The sequence below is a fragment of the Peromyscus maniculatus genome, chromosome 14, assembly GCF_049852395.1.
Source record: "Peromyscus maniculatus bairdii isolate BWxNUB_F1_BW_parent chromosome 14, HU_Pman_BW_mat_3.1, whole genome shotgun sequence".
In the NCBI taxonomy this organism is placed as follows: domain Eukaryota; kingdom Metazoa; phylum Chordata; class Mammalia; order Rodentia; family Cricetidae; genus Peromyscus; species Peromyscus maniculatus.
This window is the reverse complement of record NC_134865.1, coordinates 15,414,378-15,426,966: the sequence shown is the minus strand read 5'-3', so window position 1 is coordinate 15,426,966 and position 12,589 is coordinate 15,414,378. Positions and strand designations below refer to the sequence as shown.

Genomic DNA, 12,589 nt, shown 5'->3' with positions numbered 1-12,589 from the left:
CAGTGATCTCCTGTCCTGTTTCCCAAGTGCTGGGATTGAAGGTGTGCACCACCACACCTGGAAATAATAATTATTTTTAACTTGTAAATTATTAAATTTTGCTTGAGTTGGAATATAATGTTTACTAATTACTTAGCCTGAGATATTGCCTTTCTATTATTAGATCCTGAGTTTATTTTCCCTTTCTACATCTTTAACTCCCCTAAGCTCAGTCTCTTAAGTCTCCCTGTGGCAGATACCTTAGTTATTTTCTTACTGTTTTCCTTTTGAATTAACTTTTTTATTCCATTTTTTATGTTTATGGTTTTTTTGCCTACATGTATGCCTGTGCACCACATGCATGCCGGGTGCCAGGAGAGGGCCTCAGATTCCCTAGGACTGGAATTACAGGCAGGTGTGAGCTGCCATGTGGGAACTAGGACTTGAACCCGGGTCCTCTGAAATAATGTTTAGTGCTCTTACCTACTGAGCCATCTCTTCAGCTCCTTGTTTTTTTTTTTTTAAAGGATTTATTTTTATTATTTATATGTATGAATCTGTGTGAATGTTTGCCATTTGTGTGAGTACTGGTGTGTGTGTGTGGGGGTCACAAGAGGGTGCCTGATTCCCTTGGAACTGGCTTTACAAGCAGTTGTGAGCTGCTTTAAGTGTGAACTGGGAATTGAACTCAAGTCCTCTGGAAGAGCAGTAAGTTTTAATTGCAGAACCATCTCTCCAGCCGGTTTTTCTTTTTCGTCTTTTCCTCCCTCCATCCTTCCTCCCCTCCTTCTCTCTTTCTCTCTCTGTCTCTCTCTCTCTTTCTTTTTTGATATTAGGTCTCTTTAGCCCTGCCTGTCCTGGAAAACTTATGTAGACAGACTGGCCTTGAACTCACAGAGCCTCTGCCTCTGGAGTCCTGGGATTTAGACATGGGCCACTATGCCCAGCTTCTTTTTGTTTTATTTCTAGTATCTTGTATACTCCTCAAAAATGGTATCAAGTCTAGATAATCTCAAAAGGGCTGTGTAGTTGGAAGTTTTCCTGTGTCCTGTCCAGTCCGCAGGCGCTCAGACCCAAGTAAATACACAGAGGCCTATATTAATTAGAACTGCTTGGCCATTAGCTCAGGCTTACCACTAACTTGCTCTTACATTTAAACTCAGCCCATTTCTGTTAATCTATATGTCACCACGTGTTACATGGCTTTGACTGTGTGTCATTACATTTTGCTCCCTGGATGATGGGCCGGTGTCTCCTGACTCAGCCTTCCTCTTCCCAGAATTCACCTTGTCTGCTTATCCCACCTATACTTCCTGCCTGGCTACTGGCCAATCAGTGTTTTATTAAACCAGTGTATGAAAGTGTTATCCACAGCAGGGATAATTATTTTGAGCAGTTCTCTTTTGGCCAATATAGTTTATATTGGACTGTCTTCAAGCCTCTAAAACTTCTATTCCTTCTGTATCGTGCTGGCTCCTGACTAGAATGCCTTGTCACCACCCCTGTGGCTTTCCCATGTTGCATTTCTGCTCTTCTCTTTCACACTTATCAAATTCCCTTTTGCCTTCTTTCCCACCTGTTTAGTTTGCCGATATTTCACAGTCAAATTTTGATGAAGCCTATCTTGTTTAGCTTAGCTTAATTTTGTTTTTCCTTCTGTGATTACTGTGACCCCTTATTGCTAGGTTTACTTCACTAGTCATTTGTCAGGATTCTCCAAAGAAATGGACCAATTTATTTATTATTACTATTATTACTATGTGTGTAGAGACAGGTATTTATTGTAGGAATTAGCTCAGACAGTTATGGATGCTGACAAGTCTAAAGGTGGGCAGGAGTTGTTGGCAAGTTGCAGACTCATGCAGTAGTTGCAGGCTAATGCAGTAGTTGCAGTCCAAAGGCTAACATGACAGGCTGAAAATCAGACTCGGGAGCTCATTGTCTACTTTGTAGTTAGGCCAGAGGAATTTGTTTTGGCATTTATTCTGCTGTTCATTTATATACCTTGCCTTACCAGCTAGTAAGTGAAGCATGTTGAGGCAGGCAGTACAATTATATTTACTTAAGGAGTTCTATCATCCTTACATGTAGCAGTATATCCGTATACTTTATTAAAGCTATACCTTTTTTTTTTTTTCCCTCAAGACTGTCCCATGTAACTCAGTCTGGCCTCCAACTCATTCCTGTTCCTCCTGCTCCCGTTTTCAAGTGCTAGGACTTCAGAAGTCCCATACCTGGCTTAAGAGAAAGGATTTTTGAGGTTACTGTATTTTGGAGTTAAGAAATCAGGAAATCAGCCGGGTGGACCTTTAATCCCAGCACTTGGGAGCTAGAGGCCAGCCTGGTCTACAGAGCGAGTTCCAGGGCAGCCAGGGCTACACAGAAAAACCCTGTCTTGGAGAAAAAAGAAATTAGGAAATCACTTTAGAATGGAGAGAACAATTGTTTCCTTGCTGGTTAGGGGAATAAAATGAAGTAATGTGACTGTGTAGCCTTGGCTGGTCTGGAACTCTTTTTTTTTTTTTTTTTTTGGTTTTTCGAGACAGGGTTTCTCTGCGTAGCTTTGCGCCTTTTCCTGGAACTCACTTGGTAGCCCAGGCTGTCCTCGAACTCACAGAGATCTGCCTGGCTCTGCCTCCCGAGTGCTGGGATTAAAGGCGTGCGCCACCACCACCACCCGGCTTGGTGTGGAACTCTTTATAGACCAGACTGACTTCTAACTCATAGAGGTCTGTTCTGAACTCCCAAGGACTGGAATTAAAGGTTTGTGCCAGTGGAGTAATTTAATGGGTGACTGTCATGTAATTAATTTGGTTCATCAGTTGATATGTTTTGTGCTAGAAAAGTTAAGTTATTTATGAATTAAGGTAAGTTTTCCTTTTCCTTTTTCTTTTTTGCTTAAGAGTAAGATTCAGAATAGCCTGGAGTTCTGTGATGTGGGAATTAAGACCATTTCTGGAGAGTTTACGTCCCCTTTTATTTACCAGTAGACACAGTGCGTCATTCAGTTACTCATATTCATGAGCATGTGCCAAAAAGAGAACAAGATTCATTAAAGATAACAGATATTGGCATTTTAAATCTGACCACTTACGTCTAAGATTCTGTAACTAGATATTTAAATGGAATTAAATGAAATTAAATATCACCCATTAAATGGACAATATTTAAATAGAATTCTCTAATTTTAAATTTAAACATTAAATGGAAGATATTTAAATCATAACCAAATAGCCATTTTACCTTTCGAACATGCATGTATTAAAGTTGCAGGTTGGCGATAGAAATTGAAAGTACTTTACTTTGAATTAAATATTCTTTTTTCTTCAGTTAGGAGTTAATGAGAAAATAGTTTTCAGTTAATGTTTTCTTTTCTTTCCTAGAGTTCTCATAAGTACATCTTAAAGCCTTCAAGATGGTTCTAGCAGATCTTGGAAGAAAAATAACGTCAGCATTACGCTCATTGAGCAATGCCACCATTATCAATGAAGAGGTATGAAAATGCAGTGTAAGATACATTTGCTGGTATATTGTTACTGGGGTTAGAGAGCTGGACTAAATGATGATCTTTAGAGTTGTGATTGAATTTGATGTAGATTTAACATTGTAAACACGCTATAACAGTAAGGAGTGCATTTGATGTAGATTTAATACTGTAAACACGCTATAACAGTAAGGAGAGCTTTTTATTGAAAAATCAACTACCCTGTTGTCTTACCTTTTTTTTTTTAACTGAAATTTATTTTTAATTATGTGTGTGTCTGAGTGAGGTTGTATGCATACCAGTGTAGGTGCCCAGGGAGGCCAGAAGAAGCTGGGTCTGGGAGCTCAAGTTTCAGGGGTTGTGAGCTGCCCAAGTGCTAGGACTCAAACCTGGGTCCTCTGGAAGGGCAGCAAGGGTTCTTAACCGCTGAACCCTCCCTCCTGCCTTTATTTCATCTTACTAGTCAGAACTTAAACAGCGGAAAAAACCCTAACACACACACACACACACACACACACACACACACACACACACACACACACACACAAACAAACATAAACCAAACCCAAACAAAAGGGTGTAGCTTTTGAAATACTTGAATCTGGAAATGTAGTTTGCTGCTCTGTCTCAACATAGACCTTATACTTCTTGGGCTTCTTTCTCCTTGGTAGACATGTGCTTACCTGTGTTTTCTGTGTCTTTCATTCAGCATTCTTCATATAAAAGAGGAGCACTTTTGCCTTAATATGGCGGCATTACCGCAGGGAGGCTGAGGCAGGTCAAGCCAGGGAGGAAGAGCTTTTCTCCCTTACTTCCTCAGAGAAGGTTTTTCTGCTGATTCTGATGACAAATCATAACTGAAACCATGATCATATCTGAAATAGTCTTTCTGGATTTATAGGGGTTTTCTAGATTTATTTATTTAATTTTATGTGTTTTTTATACTTTTGTGTGTTTTTAATTTTATAAGTGTTTTGCCTGTTTGTATGTCTATGTAGCATGTATGTGCCTGATGCACAAGGGTCAGAAGAGGGTATTGGATCCCCTGGAACTGGGGTTATGGATGATTGTGAGCCACCATGTTGGTGCTGGGAACCTGTCTTAGTTACTTGTCTATTGCTGACCAAAGTAACTTTCTTAAAAAAGAAAGTGTTTAGCTGCGTGATAGTAGCACACGTCTTTAATCCCAGCACTCAGGAGGCAGAGATGGGTGGATCTCTGTTCAAGGCTAGCCTGGACTACAGAGTGAGTTCTAGGACAGCCAGGAGTACACAAAAAAACCTGTCTCAAAAAAACAAAAAAGAAGGAAAGTTTAATATGGGGCTCACAGTTCTGACCATCATGGTGGGGAGCATGGCAGTCAGGGAGGCATGCACTGGAGCAGTAGCTGAGAGCTACATCTAATTCAGAGGTATAAAGCAGAGTCAGACGGCCTGCTGTGGGCCTTCGTAGCTCCTCCACAAGGCCACACCTCCTCCAACAAGGCCACACCCCCTAAACAGCCCATAGCCCACCAACTGGGAACCAGACATTCAATATATGAGCCACAGAACTGAACTTGGATCCTTTGGAAGAGCAGAAAGTACTCTTAGCAACAGAGCTAGCTCTCCAGTTCAGTGGTATTAATAGTTTTTAAGTTGAAGATATTGTGTCTCTCACTCTCCTATCTACTCAATGGCTTGTTGCTATTGTATCTTAATGATTTGTTATTTGAAGGCAGATGATTATAGTCCATGGTATTCTTTCTAGTTTGTAGTAACAATGCAGAAGTTTTAAGTTTAGCCGGGCAGTGGTGGCGCATGCCTTTAATCACTCAGGAGGCAGAGCCAGGTGAATCTGTGAGTTTGAGTCCAGCCTGGGCTACAGAGTGAGATCCAGGAAAGGCGCAAAGCTACACAGAGAAACCCTGTCTTGAAAAACCATTAAAAAAAAAAGGAAAGAAAGAAAGAAAGGAAGAAAGAAAGAAAAAGAAAGAAGAAAGAGTTCTGAGTTTCACGTTAGAATCCCTGGCTAAAGGTCCCACATTAGCCGTTTCATAGTTGTGTGATCGAAATGTGAGTGGACCCTTTAATGTACAAAATGTGAAAGTGGCATTTACTTTAAGAATTTTTTTAATTAAATGAACTAATACATCAAAACTATTCTAAGTTGAGTTGGAGAGATGGCTCATCCATTAAAGACTAAGCTCACTACCAAAAGTTTTCTGTATTTGAAGTTTCAGGAAAGATTCTAATACAGAATTTAATAATCAGTATTTTTAAAAACTAATGAAATGGGGCTGGAGAGATGGCTCAATGGTTCAGCACACTGCTTGTTCTTCCAGAGGTCCTGAGTTCAATTCCCAGCAACCACAAGGTGGCTCACAACCATCTACAATGAGATCTGGCGCCCTCTTCTGGCGTGCAGGCAGAACACTGTATACATAATAAATAAACCTTAAAAAAAAACCTAATGAAATAATTTTAAGACTGTCTTACTTAGAAATTACTTAGACTATTTAACAGAAATGGAAAGTTAGTTCAGATTTTTTTTTTTTACTGGAAGAGAATCTTTTCCTCTAATTTCCTCCATGAAGGTTTCTCTAATAATTCTTACTAATATTAAATCACAATTTAAGTTGTTGCTTAATCTTACAATCCATAATGACTAAAACAAGAGCTTTCTGAATAACAACAGGCACCAAAACTATACAGAGAAACCCTGTCTCAAAAAAATCCAAAAACAAAAGAATGAAATTGTTATGATTAATACTTGGTTATTAATACTTGTGCAAAACTAAATGTCATGCCTTATTTTGATAGAATGACTGAACATTTAATATTTTCTCTCCAAAGGTAATTAAAAATCTTTTCTCATCTCCAATAGTGTGGTATAGCTATATCTTTATTAAGCTACAGTAGTATATGATACCTGATCAACCATTGTTTTTATGTTGCTGAAGTAAAACATTAAACATATTTCAATTTTATTTATTTTCAGGTATTAAATGCTATGCTAAAAGAAGTATGTACAGCATTATTGGAAGCAGATGTTAACATTAAACTAGTGAAGCAACTGAGAGAAAATGTTAAGTAAGTTGAATTAATTTGTGTAAAAAAACAGGACAAACCACGTTTGGTTTCCTGGGATTGAGGAGGTGACTAGGAAAGCTTGCTTTGTTATGAAATACTGTTACACAGCACTGGAATGATGCAGTACTCGTGTGTCAGAAAACTGCCCGGGGAACAGGGTGTGATGGCTCATGCCTGGGGACAGGGTGTGATGGCTCATGCCTGGGGGACAGGCAAGAGAAGTTCTGAGTCCAGCCAGCTTTAGTTATATATGAGTCTCAGGTCAGCCTTGGCTGAAAGATTGAGATGAAGGGAAGAAGAAGGACTGTATTTCCATAATGGTGGTTCAGTGAACAAGGATAACTTCATCTCGTTGTAGATTTTCTTCTGTCTTCTGTATTTGGTGGGTTCAGTCATTTACTATAGCTAAATGGGATACAACTCTAACGTAAAGGCTTTTTAACAATTCAGGTTTTTTTCATGAAATTGTGGTAAGATTACCTGAGTCAGCCTTCTTCATGATGAAAGAATCATATTCTCTTTTGTTCTCCATTGTGGTTTCTCTGTCCTTGTTTGAAGGAGTACTGTGTGGTCTTGGGGAGAGGCGTGTGGATGGGCATCTAGAGCATCTAGGCAGCTCTGATAACTTCCTGAATCCCAGTGCTAGCATTCCTTCTTTGCGTTGATAGTCTGGGAGGGTACAGAACTACGAGCATTTAAGAACTTAGAACTAGAAAGTCTCTGTGTATAAAGTTTATAAGCTTCAAGAAAAATAAAATTAATATTTGTAGTTATAGCCAGAGAAATGACTACTTATGCATTGAACTGACAGCCTTGAAAAACTACCAAAGTTTTACATCTAGTATTTTATGATATAATTCTTTGTGGTATAGTCTTATGAATCTGTTATAATTATATGAGTGTCAATTAGATTATTAATATGAATGATTGAGTACGCTTATGTTCTGTGAGGTAGAAATACTTTCAGATTACCTTAACGGACTTTTCTTCTTACCCCAATTGTCATTGTTATGAAGGTCTGCAATTGATCTTGAAGAGATGGCATCTGGTCTGAACAAAAGAAAAATGATTCAGCATGCTGTATTTAAAGAACTTGTAAAGGTAAAAGTGTATCAAGAGTATGATCCCATCGAACACAGCTTTTGAGTCCCTTCTAACATATTTTATGGACAGTTCATCTGTACTGAAATATAAATTTCAGTGAGCTGGCAGAGGTGTCTGCTTCTAAGACTGACAGCCTGAGGTTGACCCTGGAACCTGTGTGTGGACGGAGAGGACCAGCTCCTCTAGCTCTTCCCTGACTTTCACATAACATTTGTGTGTGGGTCTGGTGAGATGGTTCAGCAGTTAAGAGCACTTGTTGCTCTTGCAGAGGACCTGGGTTCCATTCCTAGCACCCACACAGTGGTTCACAACCATTCATAACTCCAGGGGATCTGATGCCCTCTTCTGGTTGCCACAGGCACCACATGGTATATACATACATGCAGGCAAAACACACATAAAATGAATAATATAAAAAATTAATACAAGAGCTGGGAGGCGGTGGTGCACACCTTTAATCCCAGCATTCGGGAAGCAGAGGTAGGCGGATCTCTGGCTTTGAGGACAGCTAGGGCTATGCAGAGAAATAATGTTTTAAAACAAAACAAAACAAAAAAATTAATGACAAAACAAAATAGATAAAAATTGTTTGAAAAACCATATTTGTATGTATGTGTGTGTCTGTCTGGATATGTGCATGTGTTTCTGGTGCCTGTAGTTGGGTATCTGTCACAGGCTTTGGATTTCCCTGGAGCTGGAGGTACAAGTGGTTGTGAGTTACCTGATGTAGGTGCTGGGAGGTGAAATTGGGTCCTTTGTAAGAGTTATCCTAAACTCAGGAGCATCAAGAACTTGACTGGGAAGCATTTGTTGAGTAGCTTCTTTATTCTAGGCAGTTTGTCGGGTGGACAGCAGAGAATGTACTGGTCTTATCTCAGAGAAGCTTATAGTCTAGAACAATGTATACAAGCAAAGTGAAAACTGCTTCGTAGTCATACTAAAGCATTCTTTAGTGTGTCCTGCTGGGGAGTGAGCCTAGGAACTCACACATGTTAAGCACATGCTCCGTCATTGAATTATACCTCTAGCTCCCACTCTGCCTTTTTTACACAGCCTGACAATGTTGTTTTAAACAAAATTTCAATGGTTTGATTTTACCAGTGAAAACTCTGGAGCCAGCTGCTGGGGTGAAAGTCTACTCGCTCAGAGAGGCAGAGAAAGCAGCAGTGTGACCTTCCTCCTCAGCCGCTGTCTCACATCTCCAAACAGATGTCCCTCCCTTCTACTTCCTGTGCCTCTCAGGCCTCCTGACTCTCCCTTACTCTCTACGTCTTTCTTAACCCTGTGTTCACTTCCTGTTAACTCGTTGCTGGCTCTGCCTCTTAACCTATGGATGACTTTATTTAATCCTGTTTATAATATTTAAGCAGAAAGCCTTTGGATTAAAGGTGGTGTGTGCTAGGACTGAACCGCATCACAAGTAGAAACAGGTTTTTGCAGTAAATAATGAAATTTGGGGTTCACAGTGTGATCAGATATCCTGCAACATGATAGCTTGCTATCATGAATCAAGACAGTAACAGCAGCTGAACCCGGTGGCGCGTGCCCTTAATCCCCTTACTTCCTCCCTCCATCTTTCTCTACATTCTCCTCCATTCTCTGTATATCATGGCAGAATCAGTCAACTGTCTGTTTTTACTGAATAATTTCGAAATCTTCTCTTCCTCCCACATACTAAAACAGGAAGGCAGAGGCAGGTGCATTTCTATGAAATTGAGGTTAGTCAGCCTACATATTGAGACTGTCTCATACAACAAACAAAAAGACAGTAATACCAACTGAACTGTATTACTAGTGACTGTACACTTTACCAGCAAACACTTAAAATGCCAGCTTTTATTTAAGTCCTTCATAAAGTTGTAGATAGTGATTGTATTACATTGTGACTGTTGACTTTGTGTATGTCTTTTTAAGGTTCTGTGGATGAAATGGGAAGTATATGTTCTCTGCTGTACTCTCAAAGCCTCTTAAAGCTCAGCTCAGTTGCAAACTGAAGTCTCTGCTGCCTGCAGAGAACACCATTTTATGTAAATGAGCAATTAGCATATAATCTGGTTATTCTGACCTGGATTTAATTTGGCAGAATTATTTTCCAAAGTGAAGTGAACTTGTCACTTTAAGGAAAACAACTGACAATATTATAGCTGGTGGTAAAATTCAAGATAAAATTATATGTGAAAATATATGACCTTTTTTTGATGAAATTAGTACTGATATTAAGTCAAGGTTTTTAATGTTAAATGAGTAATAATGTGAGGTTTACATAACTCAGTAAACTAGTGTTTTAAGTGACTAAATGCATGGTGTTAGAGAATCATGCACTAGGATGGATAATACCTGTGCTAAGTATAGGGTAAGGTCAGTTTCAGTACAGGAGATTGGAGGTTTATATGGTTTTAGATTACACATTGCAGTTCACCCTTAAAAATGAGTGTGTTCATAAAGGATTTTCATACTAAAAGGTTGGAGACTTGTTTCAGAGTGTAGGAGGAAGAGAAGATAGATTTCTAAAATGTTCAGCAATAATAGACAGCTGAGTTACGCTGCCGTGAGCTATATAGAGCAGAGGTGAGCGTAGGGCGGCAGCCCTTCTGTACTGAGAAGATAATGGGAGAAAGCGAAGTGGGTTTGGTGTAAGACAGGTTTTGCCCATTTTAGAAGTTGTTCCAGAGTTGTGTAGATGTTTGGAAAAGGGATAGAAAGTGTGTTGTGATTTCTTTTCCCTTCTCTTTACCAGTCTTCCCTGAAACTCATGTGTAATACCTGGATGGTACTGTCTGGATGAGTGTGGCAGACGTCCTCATAAGGGTTTAGATATCCTGAACCACGCAGTGTCTGTTGCAGTTTTTCAGCTCTGCGTTTGAAATGCAAAGACAGTAATGAGTGCACATAGCTGTGTTCCACTAGAGGTTTATTTCAGCCCAGGTTTGACGGTTCACCCTGTAATCTGAGCAATCAGGAGCTGCAGCAGCGGTTCTAGAGCAGCCTGGGCTACAGAATGAGAGCTTGTTTAAGCCAAATAATAACAGTAATAATGGTAATAATTTAGTTTGTAAGCCTCTGGTCTAGTATTAATAATAATATCTAATATTAACTATGATTATGGAGTTATCATGTACAGATAAGTATTTCAGGCTCCGAATAGACTTAAATTTGAATTATGTTTTTGAACAAACTTTTAGAATGCCTTGTGCTTGGAAAGCATGGTAGTGTGTGCCTGTAACAACAGCAACAATAATAGTATAATTCTAGGATTTCAAGAGATAGGAGGAGGAGGATCAGGAGTATTTGGCTAGCCTCAGCTACATAGTGAGGTCTAGGTAACATGTGACTCGGAAAAATGAAACAGGAGCCCTGTGTTTGTTTGGGGACTGTCCTGTGTGACTCTTTCCCACTGACCCATTGCTATAAAATTCTCTTTTTCACCCCTGCTTCCTTTAGGAAATAGTTTTATAGATCTTTCGGCATTAGAAACTTTACTGTTTGAATTAGAAGGTGTCTTCATGTGCCATTTATCATTTTGCTTCATATATACATTTGTGAAATTGAACATAAATACCAGTATGGAAGCTTCTAGACACATGGTTATTGAGCACTTGTAATGTGTCTAGCTAAACTGTAAAGTTATTTGAGCAGGAAATACACACTAATTTAAATACAAAGAGGGAGATGGTGATAAACAGAAATGGCAAAGTGCATGCCTTGCTATGTGAGTCCCTAGCTCTATCCCGACCAAAGTTAGCTTTAATTAATTAAACTTTTCTTTTCTTTCTTTCTTTTGAGACAGGGTTCTCTGTGTTGCTCTGGCTGTCCTGGAGCTCAGTCTGTAGACCAGGCTGGCCTTGAACTCACAGAAGTCTGCTTGCCTCTGCTTCCTGAGTGCTGGGGTTAAAGGCGTGTTCCACCACTGCCAGGCAACTTTTTCTTTTTCATTTAAAAGGAAAGACAAATTTAAAAAGTATACACTGGCTGGAATTGAAGACTTGGTATATGAGAAAAGAAATATGAGCCGGGCGGTGGTGGCGCACGCCTTTAATCCCAGCACTCGGGAGGCAGAGCCAGGCGGATCTCTGTGAGTTCGAGGCCAGCCTGGTCTCCAAAGTGAGTTCCAGGAAAGGCGCAAAAGCTACACAGAGAAACCCTGTCTCGAAAAACCAAAAAAAAAAAAAAAAAAAAAAAAGAAATATGAAATATCTCATATAGATTACATGCTGAAATGATAACATTTGGGAAATAAAAATGTATCAGGCTAAATAATAAAATATTTTATTATTTTATATACTACGAAAAGCCCTCAAAACTTCATTCATTCATTCATTCATTCATTGTGTGTGTGTCTGTGTCTGGCATGTTGAACATGTATACCATGTTCAGCAGTTTAAGGCTGATTCCCTCCATTATGTGGGTCCTTTATTTATTTTGTGTGTGTGTGTGTCTGTCTGTGTAGGGAGTTGGCTGTTTCCCTCCATCATCTGGGTTCTTCCTTCCTTCTTTCCTTCCTTCCTTTCTTTCTTTCTTTAATTTTTTTTTTTTTTTTTTTTGGTGTGTGTGTATATGTGTGAGTCTGTCTGTGTAGGGAGTTGGCTGTTTCCTTCCATCATGTGGTTCCTTACGATTGAACTCAGATTGTTATTGTTACCTTTGCCTGTTGAGTCATTCCACTGACCCCCAAATTTGAAGTTTATATGGCGTCCACAGGTACATTTGTTTTACATTTATGTAGTTGTGATACAGATTGTGATGTAGATGAATTCCTTACCTCTAAATTGTTTTGATGTGAAAGGCTTGAGTATGACTTCAACACTACAGTATTTTATAAAAGTCTTCAGTTTCCCTCTGCATGAAGGGGGCTGGTGGAGTTGTTTGTCTAAGAGTGTTGGGGTTATGGTGCTTTTTATAACATCGTAGGATTTTTGAATGTCCCGTGTTCGTCCGACATTTTTATCTTTGG

General features: G+C 39.4%; 1 protein-coding gene across 3 annotated transcripts in view; it reads left to right on the top strand.

Moving 5' to 3' along the window:
- Srp54 (signal recognition particle 54) overlaps positions 1-12,589 on the top strand; it is a 44,427-nt gene that overhangs the window by 9,812 nt on the left and 22,026 nt on the right. For all 3 annotated transcript variants that reach the window (XM_042260611.2, XM_076550647.1, XM_042260612.2), the window contains exons 2-4: positions 3,363-3,472; positions 6,443-6,534; positions 7,551-7,635. In XM_042260611.2, the coding sequence (XP_042116545.1) occupies positions 3,395-3,472; positions 6,443-6,534; positions 7,551-7,635 (255 nt within the window). In that variant the 5' untranslated portion in view covers positions 3,363-3,394. The remainder of the gene's footprint in view (positions 1-3,362; positions 3,473-6,442; positions 6,535-7,550; positions 7,636-12,589) is intronic.